This window comes from Lissotriton helveticus, chromosome 12 (assembly GCF_964261635.1).
Source record: "Lissotriton helveticus chromosome 12, aLisHel1.1, whole genome shotgun sequence".
In the NCBI taxonomy this organism is placed as follows: domain Eukaryota; kingdom Metazoa; phylum Chordata; class Amphibia; order Caudata; family Salamandridae; genus Lissotriton; species Lissotriton helveticus.
The window spans coordinates 151,705,853-151,723,755 of NC_136073.1; the positions used below are offsets into that span (position 1 = coordinate 151,705,853).

At 41.4% G+C, this 17,903-nt stretch overlaps 1 protein-coding gene across 2 annotated transcripts in view; it reads left to right on the forward strand.

Annotated features, from left to right (window-relative positions):
• LOC144797739 (hydroperoxide isomerase ALOXE3-like) overlaps positions 1 to 17,903 on the forward strand; it is a 408,992-nt gene that overhangs the window by 232,954 nt on the left and 158,135 nt on the right. For both annotated transcript variants that reach the window (XM_078668481.1, XM_078668482.1), the window contains exons 7-8: positions 9,711 to 9,854; positions 17,228 to 17,431. In XM_078668481.1, the coding sequence (XP_078524607.1) occupies positions 9,711 to 9,854; positions 17,228 to 17,431 (348 nt within the window). The remainder of the gene's footprint in view (positions 1 to 9,710; positions 9,855 to 17,227; positions 17,432 to 17,903) is intronic.

The following is a 17,903-nucleotide window of genomic DNA, read 5'->3' on the forward strand; positions in this document are numbered from 1 at the left end:
TGCCTTGGGGGTCCTTGTGGGAACCCCTGAGCAGGCCTAGTGGGTCAGGGTGCTTCTACCCTGCCCCCTTTTTGAGTTCTAAAACTTCTCGAGCACGAGCTGCATGCTCATTGGCTTTCAACACTTCAAACCAGGAAGTGTTGGCAGCCATCTTGTGCTCGGTAGACCGAGGCACAAGAAAGCAGAAAAACAAACGTGTAGAACACAAAAAGGGGGCAGGGTAGGAGCACCCTGACCCCCTAGGCCTGCTCATGGGGTCCCACAAGGACCCCCAAGGACAAAAATGTTTTTTTTTTTAAAACCCGGTATGTTTATTTAAAAATTACCCCCAGGGGGACCAAATTGTGGGGGCATAGTGATAAAGAAGTGTGGGGGTGCCCATTTCCCCCCCCCACACTGCCCCGGGGACCGCCGCCCTCCGGGGCAAAGCAACGCAGCCCCCTGGCGCATACTGGAGGCTCCTGGTGGACTAGTTGACTCCCAGGGACCCCCAGTATGCAAGGGGAATTAGTTCCTCCTCTGCAAACGCGCCCGTGGGCTGCGCTGCAGAGAGGTGTAAAAAAGGGTGTGGCCTCATTACACCTCTCTGCAATGCAGCCCCCTGGGAAATACTGGAGGTTCCTGGTGGGCTAGTTGGCCCCCAGGGACCCCCAGTATGCAAGGGGAATTAGTTCCCCCTCTGCAAACGCGTCAGGGGGCTGCATTGCAGAGAGGTGTACAAACATTTTTTATCAATTTATATTGAATATATGTAATGTAATTTAAAAAATAATATATCTAAAAAAAATGATAATAATATAGTAAATCAGTATAAAAAAATAACACTTATTACATAAAAAAATTTTCATTTACAAAACCATTGAAATTCACTCAAAAAACCATAGGTTACAGCCACGTTATAGTTAGGAATTAGCATTTAAAAAACCTTTGAAATTCACTGAAAAAACCGTAGGTTTTACACACGTTATAGTTAGGAAGTAGCATTCACAAAACGTTTGAAATTCACTGAAAAAAACGTAGGTTTGACACATGTTATAGTTAGCTGGACATTTCACTCATATAAAACCATTGAAATTCCCCCGTTATAGTTAGCTCAGCTAACTATAACTCGCGCGCCCGCAATGCACTGCTGATGACGTCACATATTACATCACTCATGACATGGCCAGTGACATCACTCATGACATCACTGATGACATCTCAAATGACATCACTGATGACATCACTGATGACATCATCCTTGTGGAAGAGTGGCAGACCTTCTCTCACCCTAATATAACCTTTATTACACACATTCAAAAATAGGAAATAACATTTTCAATACAATAGACATACCAATGCCACTTACAACACACCTATTTAGTAATTCCAAGATCTATACACACATCCACTCATTCATCAACAGACCTATACAGTCACTCATACTCAGTCACTCACTCTTCATATGTACTCATACACTGATACATCCTGATCATCCTGTTACACACCGACACTCATCCATAGAGTTACTCACACATAACTCATATGTACTACTTTAAAACATATGTACTTACTCATAAATACACTATTAAAACAGTCATTCATTCACTAACACACCCATATATACACTCATACACCCATACAGAAAAAAAAATAATAATGACCTATATAGCACATACAAGCAGTAAGTCACTCATTCATGCATCTATGCACTACGTAAGACCTCCCAACGAAGCATACAGACACTCAAACACTCAGACACTCCTACTGATAATCAAACAAACAATAACCTATATAAACACTCATGTATCACTCATATAGCTACTCACCAACACATGCAGCCACTTATACAGAAAGTGAGAGACTGATACTGAAATGTATACATTTAAACATTACTCACTAACCCATGTATTCATTAAGATACACTTAATCAGTCAGTTATACAATCTATTTTTCACCAAAAAAGCAGCCATTTATACACTTATATACCCATTTCTTCTTCCATCAACCTTCAGATATACATATATAAAACATATTTAATTTTCAGAAAAACACCCATTCACTGGATGATTTCATCAGTGATGTCATCAGTGATGTCATTTGAGATGTCATCAGTGATGTCATGAGCGATGTTACTGACCATGTCATGAGTGATGTAATATGTGACGTCATTAGCAGTGCATTGCGGGCGCGCGAGTTATAGTTAGCTGAACTAACTATAACGGGGGAATTTCAATGGTTTTATATGAGTGAAATGGCCAGCTAACTACGTTTTTTTCAGTGAATTTCAAAGGTTTTGTAAATGCTACTTCCTAACTATAACGTGTGTAAAACCTACGTTTTTTTCAGTGAATATATATAAATATATAAATATACATATATAACTGAGTTAGTTGCCTACACATGAAAAAGATATGTACAACATCCGCAGAGCCTGCACCACAACGGAAACATTTCCCATCATTAGCTCCTCCCCACTACAGAATTTTACAGGGGTATGGAACATATTGAACAGGGTTTTAAAGTGCTGTGCCTTTAGATTAGCAGAAACTAAAATCCTCCCAGCCATGTCAATCGATTGTTCCACATATACACCCTGACACCCCAATCAGTTTCCCCATTTCAAGTTTTGAGCCTCTACGTCATCCTTCCGCATGTCTAACAGACAATTATATAACCTCCACAATCTGATTTTTGCATCTAATAGTCTCAACTAGCTGGTACGGCTCTCTAATCCTGTGTTTTTTACTTAAAAAGTCCTGAATCTGGAAAAAAAATATATTTTGTTTTAGGGAGCATCTATTTATCAGCCAATATTGCATAAAGGAGAAGATCCCCATCCTTATACAGATTGCCTATATATAAAATCCCTTTACGTTTCCACCTATCTACTATCCTAACAGGTAGTAGAGTGGGTGTATAGTGACAAATCCCTCAATCTGCAACCTTCTCCGTAGCACCTCCCACATCTTATAAGCAGTTGTTATCACCTTGAAAAGGGTCTTTTTGTAGTAGCTGAACTCCAACATCATACATAAACAGTTCTTGATCTCCGTTCCCAGCAACATCTGATATATAGATGGAGACTCTGCAAGGTTACTCACCTCCTCACCTGTCAACATTATCCTTATATTTTGTAAAATATAAGTGTAATAATAAAGTGTAAAATCCGGAACAGCCCAGCCCCCCTTCTCCTGGGGAAATATCATGAAGCGTGTTGCTCTACGCGGTTTCCCTTGGGCCCATAAATATCTGATACAATGTGATTGTAGCTGTTGTAGGTGCCTCCGAGTGATCTCTAGCAATACACATCTAAAATAGTAAAGAACTTTGGGTAAAATCATCATTTTTAAGATATTACACCTCCCCACCAGTGAAAGATGAAGGCATTCAACTTTCTCTAACAGTTGGTTAACACTAGTGAGAATAACACCCCAGTTGACTTCGCTAGTTCCTTTAAACATGTCCTAATCTTAAATGTCCAGATATGTCACTTCATTGGTCACTCTGAGGTCCTGACTGCAGGCCTGGTTTGTGCAAATTATCTCTGTTTTCGATGTATTGAGTTTATGGCCGGACACAAATCCAAACCTATGTTTGTAATTTTTTATCTTGAGTATAGCTACCACGAGATCGGATGTTATAACCGCTATGTCATCTGCATAAGCTCGCACTCGGATCTGATCCTGTCTGCAGTCCACGGCTTTGATTCTCGTGCTCCCCTCCAACATAGTTAAAAACAGATTTATATATAACGCAAATAATAATGGAGAGCATGGACAGCCTTGCACCTCTCGATATGTGCACTGGTTAAGACTCTAGGCCATTGATGCAGATTCAAGCCTTAGGGGTCTTATACATAATTTGGATTGTTTTAATAAAGCCAAGACCAAACCCCAATACAGTAAAATCCCCCTTAAGAAATCCCAGGAGACACAGTCAAACGCTTTTTCAGTGTCTAATAGTACCAAGCCCAAGCTAGTACCTTGCACATTAGCTGCATCAAACAGGTTCACCACCGTATTGATGTGGGAGACTGTCCCCCTGGTAGGTATTAACCCATGCTGCCGTATTGATACCAGTGGGGTAATAACCCTAGCCAAATGGGAAGCTAGAATTTTGCCATAAATCTTCCTCTCGCAATTCACCGGAGAAATAGGTCGATATGACCCCGGGAGATCTACCCATTTATCCTTTTTCTTAAACACAATAATATTTGCCTCTTCCCAGGATGGTGGCACCACCCCTCATTGCGCATGCTGCAGGGTAGTCAACATATCAGTTTTTAATTCCTGGAAAAAGGTTCTATAAACCTCCAGGGGTAGCTTATTTGGGCCAACCGCCTTACCACTGGATAAGTTATTTATTGCCTCCTCAAGGTCCTCCATGGTAATAGGAGTATCCAGAATAGGTACTTCCTCCTGCCCAGTTGTTCACAATTCATACCATGTAAAAGAGCCTCAACTGCCAGCTCCCAATAATTGTCTTCTGTATAAAGAACCTCAAAAAACATATGAAAGACTTTCAAGATTTCAAGAGGGGTATCAACTATCTTGCACTGTGTGTCTTTCATACTCCTAATTCTCTGTGCTGCCTCCTTAGAGCGAAGCCTTTGTGCAAGACATTGACCAGGGGCCTTCCCAAACTCATAGCTCTCCTCCTTAAACAGCTTGTATTTAATAGCTATCTCCTTGCTCCAATGTAGAATAATTTTACCTTTACTACTGGTGACCTCAGTTTGCAGTAGTGTGACATACTTACTGGCATGTATTCCCTGCATAAGATTTTCTTCCGCTAATCTGAGTTTCCCATATAAATCCTGAATCTCCATCGTCATTTGTTTTGTTTGTTAAGCCCAAAGCTAAGGAACTCTCCCCTGAACCCAGCCTTTAAAGCATTCTATACATAAGCATATGAGATTGAATTGTGATTAATTTCTAAGACTTCCCAAATCCAATTATTCATATGACTAGTGAATGTTGTGTCCTTTAATAGTGTCCGATCAAACGAGAAAGATCCCAGAATGTGTTATTAATAATGATGTCTACCACCAGTGGACTATGGTCCGCGTAATCCTTGGATAAAACTGTATTTTAGTCCCTGAAAGTAATGCTGATGGAATAAAAAAATAGTCTAGCCACACTAGTTTAATATGTGCGTGAGAATAAAAGGTAAAATGAGGGTCTGGGCTCTGTAATGTGGAGCATGTATCGATCAACCCATGGTCCCCTAACACGTTATATAGTGCCCTAAAGACTTTAGGTTTCCTTCCCTTATAGTACTTCCAGCCTGTCTGTAGATCCTGGCATACCAGGTGGATATTAAAGTCGCCACACAAAATCAATGGGGTAGGCCATGATGATAGTACCATATTGAGTCCCTCCAATACTGCTGCTTCATCCAAATTGGACCCTTAAACTGAGCACAGGGTAAAGGTCCCCCTTAAACAATCAATAACCACCCACCAACCTTGTTTGTCTACGAGTGTTCTACCCATGCCCTGGATCTCACATTTAGCCAAAATGGCTACCACCCAATTCGTGGTAGACTGTTGTGTGCAGGCCAATAATAAATAGCCTACTTCATTTCGAATCTTCCATTTACACCACAAAATATGTGTTTTCTGTAAACCCTACAGTTTAGGCTGGATCATGTGTAATTCAGCTGCCTCCCGTTGCTGTTTCCCACTCTTATTTAACCCACATACATTAAAGGAACATAGGTGAAATCCAGATAGTAACTTCTTATCCCCCATTATATACTGCCAAATCCCTCCAATTACTAAATCTGCCACATATTTTTGTACATCTGTGAGCCTCTATCGTCCACTTGTTATGGATTGCATTTTCTCTTCTGCCTAACCCCCCTCCTCCTGCCACCATGCTCCCTCAGCCCTCCATCCAATCCCTCTCCAACCCCACCCCATCTGCGCTGGGTTGCCAAGCAGCCTCGCACCCACCCCCCTACCCAACCTGCAATGAGGAATTAGGACCAATGGTCCCAGTGATTAATAACCAATACTACCCAGTGGACCCCCTCACAAAAATGTCTTCAAATATCTACCAGCGTAGTATACCAGAACCCTTTATTCCTAAAAAATCATTGAGAAGAAAAAAAGATAAGACTACAAAGATAAGCCGCAAAACCTGATAGAGATAGAAAAGATAGAAAGTATGCCTTCCATTTAAATACTATTGAATAGATGGTAAATACTCTTTAGCTTGTCCTTCCAAAGTAAAGAAACAAGTATGTTAATTATGTATGACCTTCAACGTAGCAGGGTTGAGCAGAAAGCTTACCCTGAAATGAGGAGATAAGCTATCTTGATTGCCATTGTTTTTCCACCGTTTTGTGACAAAAGTCTGGTCTCACAAAAAATTCTGACCCCTTCCCCATCCTCTTTCTATCGGGGCATGCAAGTTTGTACACAGCTTAGCGAGCTAGGAAGTTATTGACAAATATCAAAATCCTTCTGCGTCTGGAAGTATTTTTTCCTGGTTTTACACGTTCTGTGAACGGAAATCTGTGCTCTCCTTGTATCTCTTGCTTCTAATCCCACTGTGGACCTTAGGGAAAGTCTCAGAAAGAAGGTTGATGACAAACTTTTGTGTATCTTGGCCCTCCATGCCTTTAGCTATACCCAAGATTCTCAAATTATTACGCCAAATGCGGTTTTCAAGATCTGTTAGCTTCCACTGTGTGTCCTCTTTAGATGCCCATATTGACTCTGTCACCATCTTTTGAGCTGCCAGCTCATCATTCAAATTAAAATTCGAGCGTCTGCCTCATTAAACCTTTCCGCAAATTCAGAGCAGGATTTCGCAATGCATCAGATCGAGTTTTGTAGCTTGTGGCATGCACCTTGGGTCCTTCGATTTTCCAAACCGATTTCTTCTCTGTGAGCCATGATGGTTTCATATATCATGGCCAGCGAGATATCTTCGGGTTTCTCCACTATGCCTTCAGTAGGTTATTTAATCACACCCCCCTCGTCTGACCTTAGCCCAGCTGAAAATGGAAAGTGCTCATACCAGGACATCATTCCCCGCATCATGAGTAACAGCCAACATGTCCAAAACTCTTGCGTACTGTCCAAGGGCCGGTTTCCGATTTATCTGTCCCTTGATCTTGATCTTCAGCCTGTAAGCCACTTGACTCACTATGACCACTACCCTAAAGCTGGACCTAAGACTTGACTCAATTTTATCCCCAGATGAATCTGAGGGTTCCGAGGGAGAAAACGAATAATCACCGGAATCAATTTTCTTGGTCATGCTTTGTGTGCTAATGTCATTGTTTCCCCTCGTCTCTTCTCCTGGTTCATGGGTGTTCAAAAAGGAATATATCTGCACCCTTTTAGTCAAAGTGCTACTTCCAGCAGTGTTATTAGGTCCTGTATATTTCTTTTTTTGCACAATTATCTCTGAGGCAGGGGTCGCAGAGCCACAGATTTCACCTCTGTTGGCCACAGCATTTAAAAGGGTTTCTCCATTTTTACTAGTCTGACCCTTGGATTGATTTATGGAATAGTTTACCATTTTACATATGCCTCCTACTGACCCCCCTGCAACTTGCTGTGGGTTATGTTGTTTTTCCCCCTCCCAGGTAAAACACAGAGGGCATATTTTACTTACCGAAATCTTCATTTTGCAAGCCTTCTCGGTTTTTCTCTTTCATTTCTCCTGTGCTGTTAGTTGTGCCATTATTCCCACTCCGTTGTTGTGATAGATTGCCCTCGGCGATGCTGGCCACATTCATTGGTGTGCGAGGCTTCCCTTGCATGGATTTTGGGGGCATTTGAGCCGGAGACCCAGACAGGTCAACTCCGCCCCCAGCCCGGCGGTAGCTTCATGCTGTTTGCTGGGAATACGGAAGCATTGGGGGGCGCCAACCAAAGTCGAGGAGCCGTCATACCGCAAGTTGGGAGCCCGCTGAGAAAAACCACAACATGTCTTGCTGAATACCAAGGTACATCTTGTCCTTCCTGGGCTGCAGGGCCTGCAGGGAGGGTGGATTGCTGACGGGGAGGGAAAGTCAGAGAGCGTTAATTGAGCTGCCGACAAGCAGGCACCATCTTACCTTTGAAGCAGGCATTATTAAGGAGAAGTGCTTTTATTTTGCCTAACTTTCCCACTTTGCATGTCTACAGCACACTTCAGAAGTGGGAAATATTTTAAAGTTAGTCTAAGCATATAATTTTGTACTGGAAGTATAGCCTTACAGTAAACATCCTGTGCAAGACTCATGCAGACACCTTTGAACTATAGTGCAGAGTTGTGTGCTAGGTGCTTTGCTGTCTGATTGTTTGCCAGCACTAAGAAAAATGCAGGATAGTACCTTATCCCTTTAGATATGGTACATTTCTACTTTATTGTCACACATCACAGCGCAGCGCAGCAAGTTTGGTTACTGTGCTCCATTGAGTGACACTTTTGATAATCTGGGCCTAAGCATTGAAATAGCCACCACAGATTGGGTGGTTTACACACAGTCTTGTTGGGCAAGGTGTCAAAGACTGGAGACTGTGAAGGTCTGACAAGTTTTCTTCTTGCTTGCCTGAGGTAAATATGGCTCCTCCCAGTATCCATAATACACAGTGTCAAGTGTCTTCTTAAAAGGGCACCAGTTAGAGGGAAAATGCCAAAAAAGGGCAACAAATCTCTTTGGCAATACTGTAGCTCTTGAATGAAGATGAAGATTTATGCACATACAGATAAACAAGGTACAACACTCTCCCAGGCATCAAGCAAGAGAAAAGAGCTGAGCAAATACTTCCTGAAAATAATCCAAAAGGAAATCTGGCTTCAAAGGATCATAAATGTTACAAAAAGTAAGGGATTTGAAGAGGAAAGAGGAACACTTGGCGCCGGAAACCCTTGTTGGGTAGCTGTACACCATACTAAACTAATAAAAAAAAAAAAAGGAAATGACATCACAGGAAAATACTCAACTTCATCTTGAATTGGAAACCTCAGGCAATATTCTTTGGACAGACCATTATATTGCAAAGGGTCATTTATAAGATGTGTCCACCCTCTTTTCTTCAAATACATTGTGTTAACTATGCACATGAAGAACCCCAACCTTGATTACTTTCCTGTGATGCAGGACTCTACACTCCACTCAATGCTTTACCTTTGGATTCTTCATATAAATCACAGAGCACCGCTCCAAGTGGCTGCAACTCTTAATTGCTAGCGCAAAGCAGAGAAGATGCCTTGCTGCAAGTCCTAGGGTGCACCACCTGACTGAAGAATCAGAACAGATTATTTTTCTCAACACTCACTGGCACCTATAAATCTGCGAATTATAATACCAGTGATGCAAATGGAGAAACTTCCTGTTTATGTGCACATTCTTTTACAGTCTTCTTTTTAATCAGGCTATTTTAGGGGGTTATTTTGCTTAAAATTCAGAAAGTGTATGAATCATATCTACTAGTTTGGTTTGTGTACAGTGCCCAATTATAAAAAAATTACAGGAGTATGGAACCGTATACTTCTTAAGTACAGCTACTACTAAAAGTTTCAGAATGTATTATTTTCTTTTATCAGAAAGTCATACTTAGTTACGAGTACAAAAAATGGTTTCATGGGTGGGATGAAATTTCAGGGTTGCAATATGTTCTGTACCTCTATATCCATGCAGTCTTGCAATCATAGGTAGGTTTTTCATGGTATAGCCTCTCCTAATTATAACAAGCTCCTCTGTACTATCTCCTCTATTTACAGAACGGAAAGATCTTCATTGTGGATTATAAGATAGTGGAAGGCCTTCCTAAAAATGTATGGAACAGCTCAGAGCAGTACATGGCTGCTCCTTTGTGTCTTTTCTACCTCACACCTCAGGATGAGATGATACCCCTAGCAATCCAGGTAAGGTGTTGCCTTTGATGAACCATACAGCTTGGCAATAATTTTGATTGAGATTTAAGGACATTAGATGATTGTTCAGAATGTGAAATAATGTAAGTGATCAGTGTCCTTCATTAGGTTATTCTGAAATAATATTTTCTTCAACTGTAACTTGAAGTATATAGACAACTAATCTTCACATTCGCTAGAACAAACCCATACCTTTACAGTCTCAAAGGCTTGCCATTATGACAATGGAAGGTTCTTGCTACTATGCAGCTAGTCTATACCTCTGATTTTATCAGACTTTTTACTGAATTCAAGCCAGCGACTCCAATGCTTACCCCACCTCTTTCTCTTTCAGTCAAATACAATCTGTAATGAACTCCAGATTGGAAAATGACTACACATGGGAAAAAGTGAAAGTGAGATGGAGAGAAAACAAACTCATTATGCCTCTAGGCCTACTGACCTGGGGAGCGTGGGTTGGTGGAAGGCGTGCACCATGGACCCTCAGTCCGTAATAAACTGAATGGTATCCTCATAATTCCAAAGGAACGTTTCCCATTAATCTAAATAAACATGTGCACAACAGGATATATTATAATAAGAGTTTCACTATAAAGGTTTACCAAGATATAGAAGCGAGAGGCTGTGACTAGACCCAAGCAACCAAGATACAGCCTGAAACCATAAAACGAAGGTCTGCTTCCAATGAAAGAGATGTCTGGAGCCGGGGTGATTTGGAGTATTTGAAGCTGGAGAAGGAATTCAGGAAACAATGCAAGCAAAGATAAGTATCTGTGGAAGGAATGGTTAACCTGAGCTTCCATAACCACTTGAGGAAACCTCAGGGTTGCAAAACAAATGAGATGCAGGGAGCACAAACAATGCAAACTATACAACTGCAATAGAGAACCCATCAACCACTGTTGGAAGGCAAAGTATAATGCTGTGACTGGTGCTTAAATCTTAACTTTACAACTCTTTCTGACCTGGAAGTGTACAGAACCATCTGTGGTGTCTTGTAAATATGTATAGCGGGACCCTACTAGTCCCTGGTGGACTCTGTAGAAGAATGACATGATTGTTTGGGTGTCTCTGGGTATGGTTAATAAAGTTCATGACACAATACAGTTAGTACAGTACAGTACAGTTAGTTAACAGTTTCACTGCGAAGAATAAAGACATGCATTACAGAGCTCCATGTGTGACATGGCCATTTGCCTGCTACCAGACTGTGGAGAATGCGGCAAATGGCAATGAATTAGAGATCCTGCAACCCGAAGTGATGAGAGTGCTCTCCCTGAGAGTTGTCTGAGGTCCAACAAACTGCTTGTGCATGCCACGTGCGCCTCAGTCAAAGTGAAGCATTCAACAGTTGGCATATGTGGAGTCAAAGCACCACTCTAGCCAGTGCAAGATTTTTAAATAAGGAAAAGGCCCTATGGAAAATTCAGTCACAATCGGCACAGAACCTGCTGGTGAAAAAAGACATACTGTACCACAGCATTCCACAGAGCCATCACTCTAACAGAGAAGCGCGGAACACCCCAATAGCCACCTGCAAAAGCATGCCAAAAGCAGAAGTATCAAGCGCCAAGAAACGCTAGAGGCAGTGAAAACCAGGTAGGATGCAGAAGGTTGAGAATGGTAGTGAACTTATGCAAGAAACAAAACCGTGACTCGCGACAAAGATGAAAAAGAGGTCATTTGACCTAATGGCGGTCATGAACAAAAATCTGAATATTGGCGCCAGATGGATTTGAACATTTGGTGATTTCATTGACGCGTTGGAAGAAACAAATTACAAAAAAACTATTAAATACATAAAGAACCTTGCAGGTGACAGTGTGAAAGAAGTGATAAAGAACATTCCACAAGTTGAAGAAATATCTTACCCTCTGATTAAGTTCAATTCAATGCCAAATGTCGACTTTGAAAGGTTTATCTTCAACTAAGCCACACAGCAAACTGGAGAAATAATGGATGAATTTGCTGAAAGATTTGAGGCCCTCACCCAAAATTGCAAGTTCAATGAATTCAGCCATCTATCTCAGAGTCATCGATGGTTGACTTTCCGACTCGTTCAGATGATGTATGGTGCATGGGACACTCAGTCTGGAGAGAATGCTTATGGCTATGAGAGCAGAAGAGTGTGCAGATCATCAAGCTGTTGATACAGAAGCTGGAGTAGCTGAGAGTAAATAAGTATTGAACATGAAAAAGTAAGCTGGACACAAGGCCAAAGGCCATGAAGTAATGTCTCTGACGAAAAAGAAATTGTGTTTACAATGGGGATTTTCCTTTGCGTACAAAGGTAAATGTCCCGCCATTGAACAAACATGCAAAGGTTGCAGGAAAGTAAAGCATTTTGTAATGGTTTGCAAAGGGAAAGAGAAAATTACGGCGTCATGTCAAGAAGAGAAAATGGATGCCAGAAAGTTCTGGAAATTCCTAAGCAATGCTCACAATACCAAGCGGTGACACCAATCGAGGAAAGTGGTAAACAAACAAAGTTGATCGTCATCGAATTCATCCTCCAAAGGTTTGTCGACATCATTGTTGACCAATAGTGAAGAAGATGGCAGTGCAATAATGGTGAACAATGTGAGCATATGGGTTTGGCTGCATACAGAGAAGAGTTCAAGTCCAAGTGAGATCGCCACGTGAAGCACCACGTTTCTTTGCATATTGCCTCAAGATTGCACTAGAGGTGAATAGTTGTTCCATACCTTTTATCTTTGATAGTGGTGCATTGATAAATATTATGCCAGCACAGAAGTCTCACACATTTTAAGACAAAGATAAACACGTGGGCTGCCTACACACCATTGCAAATTCAAGGATCATCTGTAGCAATCATGCTACACAAGAAGACGAAGGCACAAGCACCGATTCATGTTCTTAAAGGGTAATTCGTCAAGTGCATGTTCACTGAGCCTCAGTAATGCTGCAGACATGGGTCTGATTTCCATCAACTATAACCTAAATACACCTGCAGACATAGCAAATTGGTACCCATCATTGTTGTATAGACTCTGAAAGCTTAAGACCATGAAAGTACAACTTCACATCAATGAGGACATTCGCACTGTTGCTCAACAACATGGTCAAATTGCTTTTCACTTGCAGGAAGCAGTTGAGAGGGAACCAGAAATGCTGTTAAAACATGATATAATTGAACTCACTACTGGCCCAATATCATGGGTTTCATTCATAGTGGTAGTCCCCAAAAAAGACAGTGGAGATGATTTTCACATCTGGGTGGACATGTGCCAAGCTAACAAGGCAATTGGGAGAGACTGACACACTGGTCCTCACATTGAATATATGATTACACAGCTGAATGTGCCAAAACCTTTTCTCGCCTCGATCTGAAAAAAGTGCGTCATAAACTCGAACTAAAGGAATATTGCATGTGCATTACCACCTTTTTGACCCATGTTCAGATATATAAAAGAACACGTTTTGGGGTGTTGTCAGCTGCAGAACCTTTTCAGGATGTAATTTGCCACACAATATAGCCTTTAATTATAGTGATGATATAGTGGTATTTGGGCCATTCGAAAAGAACATGACAAAGCCTTGACACAAGTATGCCGCTTGCTGGCTGATGCAGTCTCACTTAGAATGCAGATAAGTGTAAGGTTCACAAAACAAAACTATAATTCTTTGGACATATTTTCTCTGAAAAGGGGACAACACCAGTTTTGGCTAAAGTGCAAGCTTTGTCGTCCACTACTCCACCACAAGATGTGACAGTGGTGAAATCCTTCCTGGGCATGGCCAATTACTTTTCCAGGTATATTTGTGATTTTTTTCACAGTCAGTGCCCCTTTGAGATACTTGATAAAAAAGAACCCAGTGTTCAAGTGGTCACCTTAGTGCGGCCAAAGCTTTAAGAAAATCAAACTTGCAATTGAGACACTACTAAAATGGCCTATTTTGATCCAAAACATCATACAGAGATTGTAGTAGATGCCAGCCCAGTGGGTTTGGGTGCAATCCTTGACCAGCACAGTGGACACTACAATGCTCTGAGACACATTATGGCTTATGTGCAGATAGAACGTGCTTATTCCCAACTTAAAAATGAAAGTCTAGCTGTGGTGTGGGCTTGTGAACACTTCCATGTGTTTCTATATGAAAAGTACTTCACCCATGTCATTGCCCACCAAGCTTTACTTACCATTTTTGGCAATCCAAAATCCCAGCTGGTCCCTCGCATCGAGAGGTGGGGGTTGTGATTGCAGGAATATGATTAGATTATTGTGCATAGGCCAGGGAAAGATAAAAATTCACCTGACTAATTTTGAGGAGTGCCAGGCCAGTGTCACAGTAAAGCAGCTGAGGCCTATGTTAACTATATAGTCAAATCAAGCATGCGTGCAGCTCTTTCAATGGAGCAAACTATTGATGCTACAAATACAGATCGACGTCTATGTGTTGTTAAAGACATTATTGCCCATCAATCCTCGTAGCAACACACTCAACCTCTTATGAATGACTATGAATACCAAAAGTATGTAAATGCGAGCAAGGAACTCTGTCACATAAGAAGGCATAAAATTATGAGGTTCTAGTATTGGCATTCCGAGTAGCCTGCAGCAACAAGTCAGTGATCTAGCCCATGAGGTTCATCACAGCATTGTCGGCACAAGAGAGCCCTTTGAGACCATGTGTGGTTTCCTCGCCCTACGAAAGAGTTGAAAGAGAATTGAAAGACTGTCATTTATGCAACTGCTTATCTCCCAAAAACAATGCAGCATCCGTTACTTATGTCTAATCTCCTGAAGCAGGTGTGGAAGCGGATTGCAATGGATTTCTTTGGACGCCTGAACAATGGGCATCATCTAATGGTAGTCATTGATGAGTACTCTCGATTTCTCCTGGTGGAAGACCTATTGTCAACCACACACGACAAAGTCATTGGGACCTTAAATCACATTTTTCCAACATGGTTTGTCGCCTCCATTCTTAAGTCTTGACAGTGGCGCACTGTTCAACAGCCAAGAGTACAAAAAGTTTCTCCCTAACATGAATGCCAAACATCAGTAGAATACTCCTCTTTGGCCACGGGCCAACAACGTTGTTGAACGCTTCATGGGAACCCTAAGGAGAGTAGTTCAGCGTGCAGCGCTAGAACGAAGTTATCTCAAATCTGCTCTATGTTAATACCTTCATGCCTACCGATCAATGCCCCATTCCACTACAGATGAAATCCCTGCCACCTTGATGTTTGGGAGAACCATGAGCTGTGCTAAATTTAAAAAGGTATAAGCTCCAGAGCCCTCTTCAGGAGGCCACTTCAGTTTACATTGCCCATTACCCTTGCCAGCACTCTCAACTACAGTAACAACACAACTACAAATGTCACACTCAAACAAATGTAACAATTCTAACACTATCGAGCCTCCAAAGCTAAGAGAATGGCTTTGACGGTAGGTATCAGTCATTTTTTTTTATTTATACTGAATTAATCACTATCTGTTATGCTCATCTCTAAATGTGACAAACACCGCCATCATGGGGCAGATTGTCATAAGTGCCAGTGTTGACAATTAAATGTGGGTGTGGAGCACCGGAAACCAGCAGCTCAAATTAAGCACTTGCCATGGGAACCAAATTGCTGCAATAGACCACTCATAGGTCGACGGATGCTGAGGAGATCTGTAAGACAGATTTCTTGCACAAGTCCAGAAAACAGACCTATGCTGATAAATGCCAATGCGCTCGGGACAACGTTTTCAATGAAGGAGACTGGGTCCTGGCCAAGCAAAAAGGGAACTGCAAGTCTTATGCTCCTTTTGATGCTGAACCCCTGCGAGTAGTGACCAGCAAAGTGAGGATGGTGACCGTTCAGCATCCAAAAAAGTCCATCAGAAGAAATCAGTCACACTTCTAGCACCTACCTATCTTGATGTTCATTCATATGTCAGGGGTGCACTGGAAAGTCTGGAGAGCCTGTCTCCTAAGCCTACCTCTGTGTCCCCAGTGCCCGAGGCAGGTCCAGCTCCTCCACTTCATCAACCTCATATGACGAGGTCTGGAAGATTGGTTCAAGCACCTGGGTGTCTCATTGAGGAATTATTATGTATATGTTTAATATGTGTACTTTTTATTTAACAGAGGGGGGGGTTTAATATATTTTAAATATGTACACCGGGGCCCTTCTGGTCCTTGATGGACTCTGCAGAAGAATGGCATGATAGTTTGAGCGTGGCTGTCTGTGGTTATTAATGGTCATGAAACAATGCGTACAGTTAGTTGATGGTTGTAGTCTGAAGAATACAGACATGCACTACAGAGCTCTGTGTGTTGTGTGGTCATTTGCATACTACAAGGCTGCCAAGGATATTGCACCATCCATTACCTCCCCAGCCAACACTGGGCCATCTCTACAGTCTCCAAGGCCATCCCATAGTAAGTTTGTATTGTTGAGTCCGAGAAATGTTACCATGTCCCTTTGACACTGGATGTGATCCCCAGAGTGCACCAATTACCTGATTGAATTCTTAACAGATTTTGATTGTGATTGGACAATGCTCCAGGAACAAAATGTAATAGCCTTGCTCATAATCAACTACTCCACTAGGCACTTGCATGATGTATATAGATGCCTGTTACAGAATACATGCAGTGCAGATATCAGATAAATGACTATCGATGTGTTTGATGCTATACATTTTCCTAAGCTCTATATATCTATTAAATACAGTCTGTTCTTTTGCCAAGAGCCCACATCAGCCTCTTTATCTCATCTGTGCTCCATTTATCAGCATTGTGTACATCTTGAGAAGATATTTTTTTCTTGTAAACAGGCTGTTCATTCCTATGAAGAGGACAATGTCTTTCCTTTTGTTCTCGATTCATAAAGATTATTCTGTGAGTAAACACACTTACTCCTCAATTAGCAAGAGTAAGTAAATCTACTCATTGCCAAAGCACCTTATGAAAGGGTTACCATGCAATCATAACAAGACTTTTACATGATTTGCTTATTTGAATGTTGCTTGCATATCATCTTCGGAGCACAAGGCTCCCTCCATATGTGAATGTATAGTTGCCTACTTTTAGCAGTTCTTTTGGTGAGAGCTAGCAGCTTTCCAGAGACTTTATCTCACATTGCAGTGGGTTTAGCATTCATGTATCACATTAGGCTCAGATTATTTGTTAACTCTGCCACTTTCTTCTAGTGAAATTTGTGAGAATTATAGAATGTGAAATATTATAAACCTTGCAATTTGTTTTGACTTTCTGCTACAGCAAACATTATCCAAGCATCACCTAAGTCTAATATCCTGAGCTGTTGAGTTACATTCTAACAGCAGCTGTTTGCTCAGTAACCACTATAGTCTAGTAACTAGTCTTTTATGCATCTTCCTCTGCAGATAACTCAGACTCCGGGTCCAGAGAATCCCATCTTCCTGCCGAGTGATAATGAGTGGGACTGGTTGCTTGCCAAGATGTGGGTGAGGAACGCTGATTTAAGCTGTCACCCGCTTCTTTTCCACTTACTGCGCGCGCACTTCATCGCAGAGGTATTCTGCATTTCTACATTGAGGAACCTCCCGATGGTTCATCCTCTGTTCAAGGTAAGAAAGATGAATCAGATGGTGCAAAGAGACAATGTTAATTCCGAGCTTAGTAAATTGGCTCTCTGTACAGATGGAGCATACCATTAAGGTGTTCCTGCAGCCCAAACAATGCTTGGCACAAAACGTCATGGACATCATGAATGACTGAGATTCCTGGAGTACTGACAACCAGCAATTGTTCGAGAAAAACCCCTAGGCAACAAATAAACTATCTAAATGTGTGGAAACATTATTACCACATGCTAAGAGAGAATTCAGTGTCCAGCAAATATCATTCAAAAAATATTTTTATCGATACCAACTGACTTAAAAAAAGTGACTTTTTCTTTTTGAATAAACATACTCAATAATGTCACATTACAGTAAAAACAACACATTTGATGAGTGTATTGTTTATACAATACATCAAACAGTAGGCGAACACTATCTGCCCTATAGATATGGGTCCATCAATCCTGTACAATATTAT